The sequence below is a fragment of the Montipora capricornis genome, chromosome 8 (assembly GCF_036669925.1).
Source record: "Montipora capricornis isolate CH-2021 chromosome 8, ASM3666992v2, whole genome shotgun sequence".
NCBI classification, from domain to species: domain Eukaryota; kingdom Metazoa; phylum Cnidaria; class Anthozoa; order Scleractinia; family Acroporidae; genus Montipora; species Montipora capricornis.
Genome location: NC_090890.1, coordinates 12,811,414 through 12,825,401, shown reverse-complemented (window position 1 = coordinate 12,825,401; position 13,988 = coordinate 12,811,414). Strand labels below are relative to the sequence as shown.

The following is a 13,988-nucleotide window of genomic DNA, read 5'->3' as shown; positions in this document are numbered from 1 at the left end:
CTGGCAAATGAAACTTCGAAAAAAGGGAAAAAACCAACAAAATCAATTTAGAACCGAATGCTACTGAACTCTCTGTTCCTTCGGAATAAGTAATTTAAAATAAAGACCAGTGTACCGAAATAAAACATATTTTTCTACTTTCCCGCTGGTCGTCGAACTTGCTTTCCTTTTTTGAAAATTGAAATTGTAAATTCTACAGTTACAAGGTAATACATAAAATGCAAGACGAAACTATTACTTAAAAATTAAAAAACTTGTTCCTGACATTGCTTTTTTCAGTTGCTTTCAAACAGCAAAACAAACAAACACACAGAAAGGGCTTAACGATAATTGAAGGACGAAAACTACATCAATGAAATATAGCGAAATAGTAGACAATATAGGCTGATGGCTTTAAATGCGTTTCTTGTGAAAACTGATACGATCATTCACTTTCTCTTCTCGCATTGGCTCAAGTTTATTTTAATCTGTCTACATTTTTTCCAACTCAATAAGTAATGGTTCAAAAAACAGAGTAGAAAACACAGACGATCGATCCTCAAGCGTGACAGTAACTTTACACAGTACTCGCCCCACCCTTTCCGGTTTAGAAGGCGCGGCATTCAATTGTTCGTCACCAAGCTTCTCCGAGCATGTTCTTCAGCATCGAAAACTCTGATTTCGCCGATTTGTTAAGAAAAAACCGATCTTTTTTCGTCTAAGGACATAAACGTTCGGCTGCCAAGCCAGGCATGGCAGGTGCTTATCAACCTACGACAGTTCGGGATGAAGATACCGACGAGAATGAAGCAACTGCTTTCTGTAACCCGTTCCTTAGTAGAAGACATCACGACTCTCAGACTGATCACAATCAACATGTATCTGGCGAGGACACAGACCGTGATCGGCAAGAACGCGTGAATCAGTGGTAATTAATACAGGTTGATGCGATCTATACTTTAAAAATCCTGCAAATCCGAATGTTTTTAATCTTAAGAACATCGGTTCCAATATTTTGTTTGATAATCCATGGAAACACAAACTCCTTTGTTACATCATTGTACATCTCTCTTAACCTTTGCCCAAACGATTCAGCATGAAAAATTGAAAATCGTTTGGAAGTTAGGATCGCCAGCTCACCAGAGATTTAGAGTAATCCATGCCTGATGATTGCCGATTCTTATTTCCCTGGTTTCTTTGTACTGCAGGTTGTTTACACGTTGTGTTTCGCGACAGGACGGACAAATATCCGAAGCTGGTAGCAGCGCTGTTCCAACTCCTGCGGGATCAGAACTTTACATCCCCGGGCGTTCAACGAGTCTAGGAAGTGCTTCCACAAACCAACTAACCCGCGCACAGTCCATAAAAAAGTAGGTACCATTTGCGCAGGGTATTGCTGTGTAATATAGTGGCATTGTGTTGTGTATATTGTGCGTAGAGTTGGAGCGCTAGTATGTCGCTCGAAACATGCACACTTCGGGTATTTTCAAGAATGGTCACTTCCGGTTTCGCGAGGTTGGCGATGTCAACTTGCTTCGGTTTTCGTTAGAAGCTCGTGAATTAGCCATCGTTAGCAGGATGGGTAATTCCTAGAACTTGCGAAACCTTGGTTGCCAGCCTTGGTTGAAAAACATAGCGTTACTCACTCGCGTGATTCGCAATGACCTTGTGTTGTTGCTAATTTGCGTGAGAGATAAGTTGACACACAAGAAGTTGACCGTGGGAGCAATACATGTATATCAGTTGAAGTATTCAGAAAACAAGATAACTTGATTTCCATTCGGGGCTGTTGATGCTGTAAAATGGCTTATACAAAGGAAGCAAGAGGTTCAATTGACTCGCAAGCCTCTGGTGTATTTTATTCTCAACACCATGTCAACTTCAATGATTTGGGTGAAGAGGTCTATCCGCAATTTATCCATTATTATGAAGAGCCAGAGCCGCCGAGACCCAGCATAGATTTAACAAGTTTCCCAAGAATGGGCGCTAGGGCCAGCATTGTCAGTTTGTCGCACACAATTAAGCGTGGAAAAAGGTATAGACTTTGGTAAAGAGCACTTTTCTGTCATGTGATCGTTGTCGGTGTTTTATTCCGGTCCTTTCCTTTGAGGCCAAAATAAGTTTTAATTTAGCTGTCTGTTTAGGTGCTTTTTCGTTGAAACGGAAAATGTTGACCTTCGACAATTATAAAAGAATTACTCACCCACAACGTAGCAATTTTAACGATGAGTTAATTATCTTCCTATAATTAGAATCAGCTAATCACACGGATAGCACGTAAACCTTTATTGTTTGCAAGCAGGGAGATTGTCTTACTGAGTGCGTGATGAAGTTATTTGTCAAGTGGACTTTGCCTTAAGAATGTTTAAGGACAACCACTGGAAAAAAATCACTGGTTGAGTTTTGTTAAATGATATTGGTAATTTGATTTAGTACGGATATACTGTTGTTCATATCGCGCGAATTCAAAGGACGTTTTCTTTCAGTTATTCAAATTACGAAAAAGTGAATTTACCGCATCAGCTCCCACTTTTTGAACTTGGATGATATTAAATCAGAATGTAAAAAAGTAATATTAATTTTGACTGAAAGGTGATAACAGAACTGAGAAATGAATAAAAGTGAAAACTGTTATTGTGGCGGAAAATGAAGACATTTCATAGCAATGCCATAATTTCAGTAATTTGCAATATTTGATAGGTCTTGTGCAAATATGCTTTCCAGCACTCAATATTTAAAGATTCATTTGTGGATCATAATGCGTAAATAACTTTAATCTGCCCTAATTGACTTCCTAAATTCTTGGAAGTGAAAAACCGTGAAATTTTAATAATGATAATAATAATAACAATTTATTGTTGGAAACATTAAGTGATTTGATAATAAGTTGACTGTGAAAAGGCCCATGATTAAAGAAATAATGAACTGACCATTATCTTTTCAATAATGTTTCTCAGTCCACTTTCTTAGCTCTTAACATTTAGTATGAGTGCGAGGTTTGAAAAGTTCCTACCGGTAATTTTTTTTGCATTTCATTCTAACAGATGCTTATTTCTACAGTGACAACAATGCTGACTCTTAAATGTGATCATATCCAAAACAAGAGCATTCAAATTAATATCAGCTGTGAAACTGACATATAGGCCTGGTCCACATGTGTATCCGGATATTTTTGAAAACGGAAATTTTCTCTTTTCTCTTTTTTCTGGAAAATCTTAACCTCCACCTATAGGGTGTATGTGCACATATATGCACTCTCTATTTTGTTATGAACCTCTGATATCATTTATTATTAAATAATTACGATAGCACGCACACTCTCATTGGTCAATAGCTGTGTTTAGATGAGAGTATGGAAGAACGGCTGTGACATCACACAAATTTTGATTGGTTTTGTACATGTAGTCAGACGTGCATTTTGATTGGCTGGTAGGTATATGAGCATGTATGTAGAAAATCTGTTTCAGTCAAGAAGTAAAAAAAACCAGCATTTTCCTTCATTTGTCAAAATATCTTTGGGAAATATTTTATAAAGGCAATACAGGACTTTTTTCCTTGTTTCCATAGCCTCATCTAAACACTTGGGGGAGTTGGGAGAATTCTTGACAGTTAGGCAAACTCTTGACTGCGTCTCGGGTTTGCATTACTGCCTTGAATTCTCCCAACTCCCCCGAGTGTTTAGATGAGGCTATGGAAACATGGAAAATGTCGTCTGTTTTCACTCATCCACATGAATGTACACAATCTACAGTCTGGAGAGCGTTTTGAAAAAACCTTTGTTTTTGTTGACCAGAAGTGCGTTATTCATGTAGATGGGTTTCCCGAGCAAAAAACAATGGACAACCCAGCCAAAAATAGAAAACAAGTTGATCATTAATAGCACCCAACTTACTTGTCGGTTTTCTATTGTCAATGTCCAAAAGTAGTGTGAAGTTAATAACAATATTAATTTGCTACAGCTGAGCATTTTCCTCTGTTTTGAATAATCTGTAGCTTAAATACATAACATTGTCAGATAGGAAAATCCAAGAGACAATAATATTATCACAAACATGTATGTGATGGCAATTGAAGATGCCATTTTGAAATTGCCAAAACGTAATATGGGGTTATGAAATCAAGTGAAGCTACGGGATGATCCTTGCAGACAAAAATTGTGTTCAAAACTGCAAGGATCTTAGCTTGATTTCATGTCTGCAGTTCAATACTTGTATGTGATTCATTTCATGTATAATTTCGTTCATTGATTCGTTCTTCATGGGAATATTTGGACCCACAAATGACCAGCTCCCAACATTAGTGGCTTCATAACTCAGTTGGTTAGAGCGTTGCACTGACATCTTGAGGCCATGGGTTCAAACGCGGTTGAAGTCCTGAATTTTTGAGGCTCTTCTACACGATTGCTAAAAATTGCATTCATAACTGCAAGGATCATAGCTTCACTTGATTTCACATCTACAGTTCAATATATGATTTATGCAAGAGGTGACAACAAGCAAGTCTATCTATCTGTCTGTCTTTCTATTTGTTAGATGCTTTGTCATTTTATTGCTCTTTCACTCTTAACAGAAAGATCATAAAGAACACAGAAGATTTCTTTGGTCTTGGAGACTGTGAAGAACAACATGCTAACCTGCAACGTAAATGGACACAGCGAAGGAAACGGCACTATCACAAGCGCTATGGTGCTCTATCGGGTTTTGGTGATGCAACTGATGGAGTTCCACAGCTGGGCAAACAAAGCACCTTGACAGGAACTGGAAGCTTAAGCAGCTACCAAAGCTCTCGTCAACATGACCCTAACTTGATGCGAACATTTAGCAGAAGGGAATCTGTGGCAACTTTGGCATGGAAGAAAGTAAAAAAGATGAAAGATGACCCTAAGGTAATTCATGAAGTCCACTTTAAAGTGATACTATGAGAAAAAAATCACTTCCCTTTTTTCTTCAGATTTTGAAATTGTGTTTGCTTAACACCTGCCTGGCAAAATTTTGAGCTGGTTACTTTGAGTGTAAGTTTTGGATTTCATGGTCTGCCATTACTCACGTTCAAAACTGACTGGGTCTCAGAGGGTTGGATCTAGAGAAGGTGACATCATTCTTTCAATAGCTTAAAACTTCAGCATGTAAACGCAGTCTATTATGTATGCAAAACACAAGTTTAAAAATGTGGAAGCCCGAAACTCCCGTGCTGTATATTAATTCAGTCTTGTACAAACGCATTGCCTTCTTAAACTAGTGAATCTTTGATGTCGTTTTCTCCTCGATCCAGCCCTCTCAAGATTTTAAAGTTGGTAATTGGCAGACCAAGGCTGCTGCCTAAGAAAATTTTCTGGGATTTGGGCTCCCAACAGTAAAAGTTGTTAGTAGCCCGTCTCATTTTTTCAAGAGCCTAGCATTAATTACCGGTAATTAAGCCAGCACCACCCCCCCATTACTGTCACCAGGCAAAAAACCAAGTGAACCGTCAGCAGTTAATGGGGGAAAAATGGGGTTCGCATTTGCGGCACGTTAAATTTTTGATGTACAATAGTGCAGACATCACGAAAACTAGTAGATAAATATTATATTTCCTTTCAGTTTTAACCGCGCACCGGTGGCTCAGTTGGTTGAGCACCGGGCTGTCACGCGGGAGGTCGTGAGTTCAACTCCGGCCGGACCAACACTCAGGGTCTTTAAATAACTAAGGAGAAAGTGCTGCCTTTGTAATCACATCTGCAAATGGTTAGACTCTCTAGTCTTCTCGGATAAGGACGATAAGCCGGAGGTCCCGTCTCACAACCCTTCAATGTTCATAATCCTGTGGGACATAAAAGAACCCGCACACTTGTCATAAAGAGTAGGGCATGTAGTTCCCGCTGTTGTGGTCTGGTCTTTCTGGTCTGGATAGGGTAGGGTGGAGCACCTCGCATAGGACCTCGAGTCCTGTTCGTGCTCCTTCCCTCTGGGCAGGTTTGCCCAGTAGAAGAGACAAACCAGATGTCTCGTAAAACAAAACAAAGCATTTAATTCAAGGTTAAGAAATCACATTACAATAAATTATACCACGTTTTGCTGGTAAGTCTCTTGAGAGTTGATGGGATAAACATGTTTCCTTTGTCGCATAAATTTCCGCATGTTAATGCATGCTAATAATTATTCAACTGTCTGTGTAAATGTAAACAGAGGAAACATATGGACATAGCATTTCCATATTTGAGAATCACATTGTGACCCAGTCTCCATGTACTGCCAGGAGGTAACGCAACGAAAACCCTTAGCAATCTTGAAAATGTTTGCAAGTTGAATAGTTGTTTATCAGTGGAATTTGTTTACCTGCCACTCTCTCCAAACATATTGCTTTTTTAATGTCCAGCTGGGATCAAATTTACAGGAAAGTGAGGATGAATCACCTTTTGATAAGTTAGATGCCTGTTTGGGCTACTCATTCAGAAATGTGGTCGCCTGTGCTTGCAAATAAGGTGCCCCAGGCGACCGGGCGACCGTTAGGCAGCAGCCATGCGGACCATTGAATAGGAAAATTCCAGTTAAAACAAACAAGTACCTTTTGTAAATTAAGGCTTAAAACTTGGGTCGCTTAGTGTTCAGTTAACATAGTTTTGAAATCGAAAGGACAAAAGATTTGATTCAAATGCACATTAGGGTGTTTCTTTGTCAAAGATCTGCAATGTAAAAAAAAGAAGACTTGTTTTCCCTTTTGGTAAAAAGGGAAACAGGCTTTCACTTTTTAAGTATACTGAATATTTCTTCTTCAACTTTAAAAATCCTGCTTTCAATTCTGGTCCAAAGTTAAACCTATGAAATTAACTTATTGAAAATTGAGTTCAGTCTAATTAAGTGGATTTGAAATGACAAATCAGGCTCATTTGTTACTATCTTTGTTATATACCATCTTTTAGGGCTTTAAATCCCCTGGAAAAGCACAACCAGTCAGTATGCTTCTGGAGGCTGGACGGAGTTTTTCACCAGCTGTCATGTCCCAACTAGATGATGATGAAGTGGATAGTGCTTTCCGCAGTGATAGTGGTCATGTACGTAATAAAAATGTCCTTCTTTTTGGGGTGTGGGAAAGGGAAGAGACGATAAATTTCCACAAATGTTTGAGTTTCATGTATAGATAGAAGTAGTTTATTTAATTTTAATTAGTGATCTTCACAGGGATCCATATTCATCTTCTTTTGTAGCCATGCAAGTACTCCTTATTATATGCTTGCCTGGATAAATTGTGGGTCGTCCTGGTAAAATTGAGGAATTGTAGAAAATAGTGATAAAACAGGGGCAGATCCAGAAATTCCAGGAAGAGGGGGCCGAAGAACCTTCAACTGTTGAATCTAGATATTTTGTATGGTACACTTCATTCTTCTCGATACTATTTGGCCCTCAACCACCTCATCATTAAAGGGAAGTAATACCTATACATTAACGCCAATGCTAAAACTAAAGTTCAGTTTTGTGAATTTATATCTGTTGTCCATGACAAGTTAACATTAGAAAAATATAGTGCAACCAAATTAGGTGAACGAAATAAATTTTTTGGAAAAACGGGCCTTCTTGCAAGGTAACTAGTAGATTATTATTATTACTATTAGTATTATTTGTATATCTTACACTATTAAGACAATACAAATGACATAACTATGTACCTTGTGTAAATATCGAAAACTCCCAATCAGTGTTTTATAACAGCAACGTGTTTGTAAACTTAAGGAGGCTCGAAAGGGTTTCAACTCTTAGAAGACTCTCTGTTTAGATCAAATGACGCATCAAAACTGTATCACGTAACAGCGATGTTATGGTACCATGTGAAACACTGATCATTTCCAAACAAGATCATTATTGTGATGTAATAAATAACCTTGGCAATGGTAAAGCCCCACAAAAACACCCTATATTTTGGATTTAGTTGCTCATATTATTTCAAAAGCGAACTCTGACCCTCTTTTTTATTGCTGAAAAGTGATTAGAAGGCCATGATAAAACTTTTGGCAAAGTTTAAAAAAATTCTGTGTAGAGGATTCAGAGCTACCTTAAAGAAATCACAAAATTGAGGTGGCTCTGAATGCTCTTTGCAGAAAGTTTAATCTTGCCATTCTGATTACTTTTCGGAATAAAAAAAGGCGGTCACCGAGTTTGTTTTTGAGATATAAGCAACTAAAGACAAAATAAAGGATGTTTTTACAGGGCTTTCCCGTTGCCATGGTGACATATTACGTCAAAATGACTGTATCTTGTTCAGCAATAATTATTCCTGTTTCATTTGGTACCACAACATTGCCAATACATGATATGTTGTGGTGTTGTTCATTCTAATAAGAGCATCACTTGGAAGCGTTGAAACTGGTTTGAGCCTCCTTAATTAAACTACTCTTTGTAACCTTATATAATCAGTGTGTAAGTAGATGTATAGGTGTATGTAACTGTGTACTTTAGTGTGAATTAATAGTATAGTATAGTTGTTAATAATTGTAATTATTATAGTACAGTTGCAAATTTGAAAAAAAAAAAGCATGGTTCGAGAAAGTCAGAGACAGGAGATTTAGAGACAGGAACTTGAAGTGAATTTTCCAAGGGGTAAAACTAAAAATTGGTGAGATAAGGTTAAAAGTTGGAGGAGCTGTTTTATTTAATAATGAAATGAAACCTGTATCCAATGATTTGTGACATATTTTGGACCCTTAAATAATTTCAGGGAGATGATATTATCAATGATGAAGTGTTCTTTAGCTTTGAACCGGATAAACCCCGAAAAAGAAAAGAAAAATCAGGATTTTTACCAGGAATTGAAGAAGAAAAAGCTGCTGCTATTCCCCAAGAAGGCAAAGATGAGATTGAAGGACCTCCTGCCCCAGAGTAAGTGTGAATTCTTGGGATGAAAAGTAAATTTAAGAGTTATTAGGTTGATCTTGGGGTAAAAGGCTGTACATTGTAAATAGCATTATGTGGTTGAATGTGCAGGATTTGTGTTTGCCATTATAGTATTTGGAACAGATCCATAATGTAGTGTTCATTTTTGTATGTGGTCGTACATCTTTATCCTTACTAGGCATTCTCATTGCAAATACATTTGGCAAGGATCAATCCTGGGGCCCCGGGTGATCAATATAAATTTTCCTATGTTTCACTTTCTAAAGTACATGTAATGCTGCAATGTAATACGTTGAAATATTCTTCGACTTTTCTTCCTTCCGACGGGATTGTTACTTGTTGCACTCAGCACAAGGTGCCGAGCCATTGCTCACTGGAAGACTAAAGATGTCACTATGCAGTGTGTTAAATGAATACAAAGAGAATTTCCTTGTCAATCGGCCAAGTTCACAGGTCCACTCGTATTAAAAAAGGAGCATGCCGTGATGTTGCCATGGACAGTGACAACAGTGTTCTTCTAAAGCAAACTACTGCTCTGTTAGTTTGTTATTATTGTATCATCATTCTGTTGGTTATATTCAATTATACCTATAGTGTATACTTGTAACACATTTAAAAGCTAAAGGTGCTTTAATGTAAAAGATGGGGTTAAAACCTCTCAATAGCTGTGTTTACATAGTTGAGAAATATCCAGATGTTTTTGGTATCACCTTGTTGTACTTAAACATTGAAGCGTCCCTTTACGATAAGAATCAAACATAAATTGACCTCTTTAGCTTGCACATTTTCCCATTGCGACCATGTGGCATTCTTGAGGTAATTATCCTTTTGTCTTTTCATAAGTACTTAAATAAGTACATAAATAAGCACATGCATAAGACAACATTTGAAAGAAGAGTAACATCACATGGTGTGAAATGGGAAAACAAAACGTACAAGCCAAAGAGGTCAATTCACTCATTCCTAGCTAAATGGTTATCCTCTGTTACTTCATAGGCTTTTAACAACCCCGCAAAAGGTTTAAAGTAGTCGAAAACACCACTTATGTTCACCTAGCTCTTTTCCATCTATCAGATGCAACTAGAAATATGTTTTGCGATCCGTTCCAGTTTTCGTGAAAGGTTGGAATTAAAAGTTTTGGAAACAATCCTTGTTTTTACTTATCGCAAACTGAGGCATTTGTAGCTGTTTACGTATTTGAGGATCCTTCAGAAATTTGAAAATTACCTGGCCTGCCAATGATAACGCATTCTTTTTACATAAAAATCAAACAGAAATTCAGTCAATGTTTCCTAACAAGATCAGAAAGCATCTGACCCCAACAGAACTCCCATTTTGTAAGCATTGTATCCACAACTTCTTCACAGTTCTCCTTTGATTAGCGTTTATTGCAGGAAGGGAACTGTCACCCAAGTAGACTTAACGGTATCCTTGAAAATCTAATATCGGTGTTGTTTCAAACTCCAAGGGCATCATTCTTCTTAGCAATATATTTTCTTGCACTTTTGAGGCCTTGAAAGAAACTTCACAAATAACAAAATATTTACCTTATTTTTCTGAAGACCAAGGCCACCCATTCGCAGCACCCGAGGACAAAGGATTAGAGACAGACCAAATGTAACAAATGCTGACCGCAGAGAGTATGGCAAGGGGATGGTTGGTAGATTGTTGAATAGAACTATCAAACGAAAACGTTTAACAAGCAGTGTTAAGAAACAGATGGCGCTTCTCACTGATCACAGGTACTGTACAATTTTGTTTGAAACCAGTTAGGTCATTTTTGAAAAATCTTTGCTAGTTGGCAGGATTCTTGTCAAGGGTGAAAATTGTATTTAGTGTCTCTAGTGTGTTCCATCTTCCTCTCACAGGCCTTTCTTTACATACTGGATTTCCTTTGTACAAACAGTTGTACTAATTGTTGGCTTGGCGGTTTACAACTTTGCACCAATTGGATTCACTGAGACCATGAAAGAAGCTGTGGTAAGGAAGCTCAAGTTAATGAGTGAAGAATTGTGTAGAACCATGGTTTAATTAAAGCAGAGGTATTCCAATGGTATTTGAGTGTTACCGGTATTCAATGAAGCAAATATGGTTCTGTAGGGAAAACTGTCTATTGATTTTCAGTGAACCAACATGATGCTAAAAATGCAAAAAATGAATTGAGACCTCTATGTGTTTATTACCTTTGTAATGGGGATAGCAGCACATACAAATGTAGGCTTATGGTTCCCATAGGAACCTGGTTTACAGCATTTTAAACATAGTATCCTGTCAATAGACCTTATCGGCTAATTCAGTGTTGTACAGCTGTACTCAATTCAAACCCTTTGGGAATAAAATGTTTTGTTCTGGACAGCTTTGTTCTGTTGTAAGGCACTCAGGAAGCGGCTAGAGCACGAAAGAAGTGTAGGTTAACCCTACTTCTTCTTTAAACAAACTTCTGAAAACACAAGCTACTGAGATTTCCCCCTAATTTTACGAGAACTCATTGCGAATACGTATTTATAACAAAAGGGCAAAATTTTTTTGTCACTGTCGAGGCACAAGGAAAAGTACAGATAATTGTTTTTTAATTCCAGTTGACAATAAAAATTCGATTTTCATTCCTGAAAAAAGGATCTGTAAAATTGACAAACGGTTTAGTGCCCAAGGAAAGAATTTGTGTGCTAAGTATGAGCTATTTCTGGTATTCTGCTTTGTCGTTGTCGTTCTCTTTCGCTCAGTCCTTTCGTTTCTGTTGTAGACATAGACCGCTTGCATAAATGGCGGCCAAAAACGTATTCTTTTGTTTATGTGCTAATTAGACTCACAAGCCTCGCTCTCGAACGACATTTCTATTGTATTTTGTCCATGCAAACGAGGCTAGTGAGTCTAATTAGCACATAAACAAAAGAATACGTTTTTGGCTGCCATTTATGCAATCGGTCTATAGGTCCTCCAGGCATCCTGTAACCTTATCAGAGCTTCTAAAGATATGCCAAAAATTGCAATACAGAGAAAAAAGCAGCTCTAAGCAAATATTAAAAATAAACACTCAGCTTTAAGTTTACATCCTGCTGATGCTTGACTTGAATAACTGTGTAGCCACTAATGTGGACCAGAGATATCCTGATATGTCAAACTGGATTGAAACCAGCGAAAAATGCAGAAAGAAAGCATCTTCCAAACCGTTTTCCACCTGAACACAAAAAGCGTTTGACTGTGTAAGAAGTTTCGTTGATATATAGTATGGCCGTGTAGCCGCGTCGAGCCACAGAAAGATGAAGCCTCGCCTGTGTTCAGGTGAGTTCACCTAGGTTGAGTCTGCAATCCCGTCGAAAACCAGTACCTGGTCAGCAGTCAACTTCAAAAAAACAGTTGACCTCGGTGAGCTTAAGCTTGAGCCCGTGATATGGTCATGTGATACTAGTCAGCGGAAACCTTGTTCTGACAGGTGTCGATTAATCAAAAGATAGATGTCCAATATCAAAGATGTATGCTGTAAACTAGCATGATACTGGTCACATTGGCATGCATGGAGGGGTGGACTCATGGACGTATGTACAGATGTTCATGACATCATGGCTACGAAACCAAATTTTCTCGCATTGATGGGTTACCATATTTTCTTAACAATGGTGCTCAAAAGGCGCGCGCAGAGCTCCGCTAATATACAAAGCATTTTAATCCCAAGAAATTCGAATTGGGTACAACATTGAGTGGTCTATTGTATTCAGTCAAGTAACAAGTTTCCGGAGGTGCAAACATTATGTGCAGAATACTTCATTGGTGGGATGTTTAAATTTTGTTTCATTTTTTTTCTTTTCCAAACTTCATTTGCAGCAGTTTTATTGGTGGGATGTTTGAAATATGTTCATTTTTCACTACAGATAGACAAAAGTCAAGCTGGGACACTGGTACCAAGTAAAGTGTCACGGACATTTGCAGAAAATTTCTGGATTGGTCCAAATCAGGTGAGGGGGTGGGGTGGGGTGGGGTGGGGTGACCCAGGGGGGGAGGGGAACTGACAAAATTCAAATTTTATTTTTTGTTTCTGTCCTTTTTTTCACTTATGGTACATCCAGAAATGCAAGTGTAATTAGATGCACACACAATTTTGACATCCAACATGAAGTGTCCCTTTGAGTCTAAGCCTTTGTTACTCTATTTAGTTTTCCAACACAAAGGTTATGATAAATGTTAGCATTACATGTACGTTTAGCTCAGGGTAAATTCAGCTGTTTGTCCATGCTTGGAGAGCAGCATTTGGGGACGCTTTGTGGTGTTAATTGTCTGTATTTCAAGACACAAGTGATGATGAAATTGGTGACTCCTATTGAAATCCGCATGCATCTAATTAGGGGCACATATTGACATGTTTTTCGCACATCTTCATTTACACCGGCAGTGCACATACACAGTTTTCCCCATTATTTTGGGTGGTGGGAAGGGGGATGTTTGTCTTGTTAATACTAATTTTTCTTAATTTTCCCTTATATTTGTCATGTTTTCATCAGGGCTGGCACAGTGGTGAGAGCATTTGCCTCTCACCAGTGTGGCCCAGGATCGATTCCCGGATTCTACACCGTATGTGGGTTGAGTTTGTTGGTTCTCTACTCTTCTCCGAGAGGTTTTTTCCCTGGTGCTGTGGTTTTCCCCTCTCCTCAAAAATCAACATTTGATTTGATTTGTTCTGATTTCAGTTGATTTGTAGTCTCCCCAATTAGTAGAGCTTGGCTAAATAAAGTGATTATTATTATTATTATTATTATTATTATTATGATGACAGCGAAAACGTATGGATGCCATATGGATCCCTATCCAGCCAACCTGGGGCATCAAACCTAACCCAGGAGGCCCTCAGGCTAACAACTCTGTAACTTGTATAATATATACATGTAATATATAATATATAATAAATAAACTAAAATTGCTAAAAATGTCTCTGTTCACTTTTCTGCTATCCTCAAGACATCATACGGGTAATGTTCAGGGTGTGCGAGATGATGGCTCTCTGCATCCGGAGTAGAATCTCTCCTCCTCGAGCCCCGGACAGTTCCCTCATAGCCTCGTCTACCTCATTGGACCACCCTCCTAGGACGTCTATGGTGATGTTATACTGCCGAATGTCATATCCTGGGAACTGCTGCTTGAGTTCCCAGTGTA

At 38.2% G+C, this 13,988-nt stretch overlaps 1 protein-coding gene across 2 annotated transcripts in view; it reads left to right on the top strand.

The window, feature by feature from the left end:
• The first annotated feature begins 582 nt into the window (after positions 1–582).
• The window catches only part of LOC138059096 (inactive rhomboid protein 1-like), a 30,164-nt gene continuing 16,758 nt past the window's right edge, over positions 583–13,988 (top strand). The window contains exons 1-8 of one of the 2 annotated variants that reach the window (XM_068904609.1): positions 583–907; positions 1,188–1,349; positions 4,549–4,864; positions 6,878–7,009; positions 8,668–8,828; positions 10,406–10,585; positions 10,712–10,823; positions 12,713–12,796. In XM_068904609.1, coding sequence (XP_068760710.1) covers positions 732–907; positions 1,188–1,349; positions 4,549–4,864; positions 6,878–7,009; positions 8,668–8,828; positions 10,406–10,585; positions 10,712–10,823; positions 12,713–12,796 — 1,323 coding nt within the window. In that variant the 5' untranslated portion in view covers positions 583–731. Of the gene's footprint in view, positions 908–1,187; positions 1,350–1,483; positions 2,015–4,548; positions 4,865–6,877; positions 7,010–8,667; positions 8,829–10,405; positions 10,586–10,711; positions 10,824–12,712; positions 12,797–13,988 lie in introns of those variants that run through there. The other variant, XM_068904610.1, reaches the window with a different exon arrangement.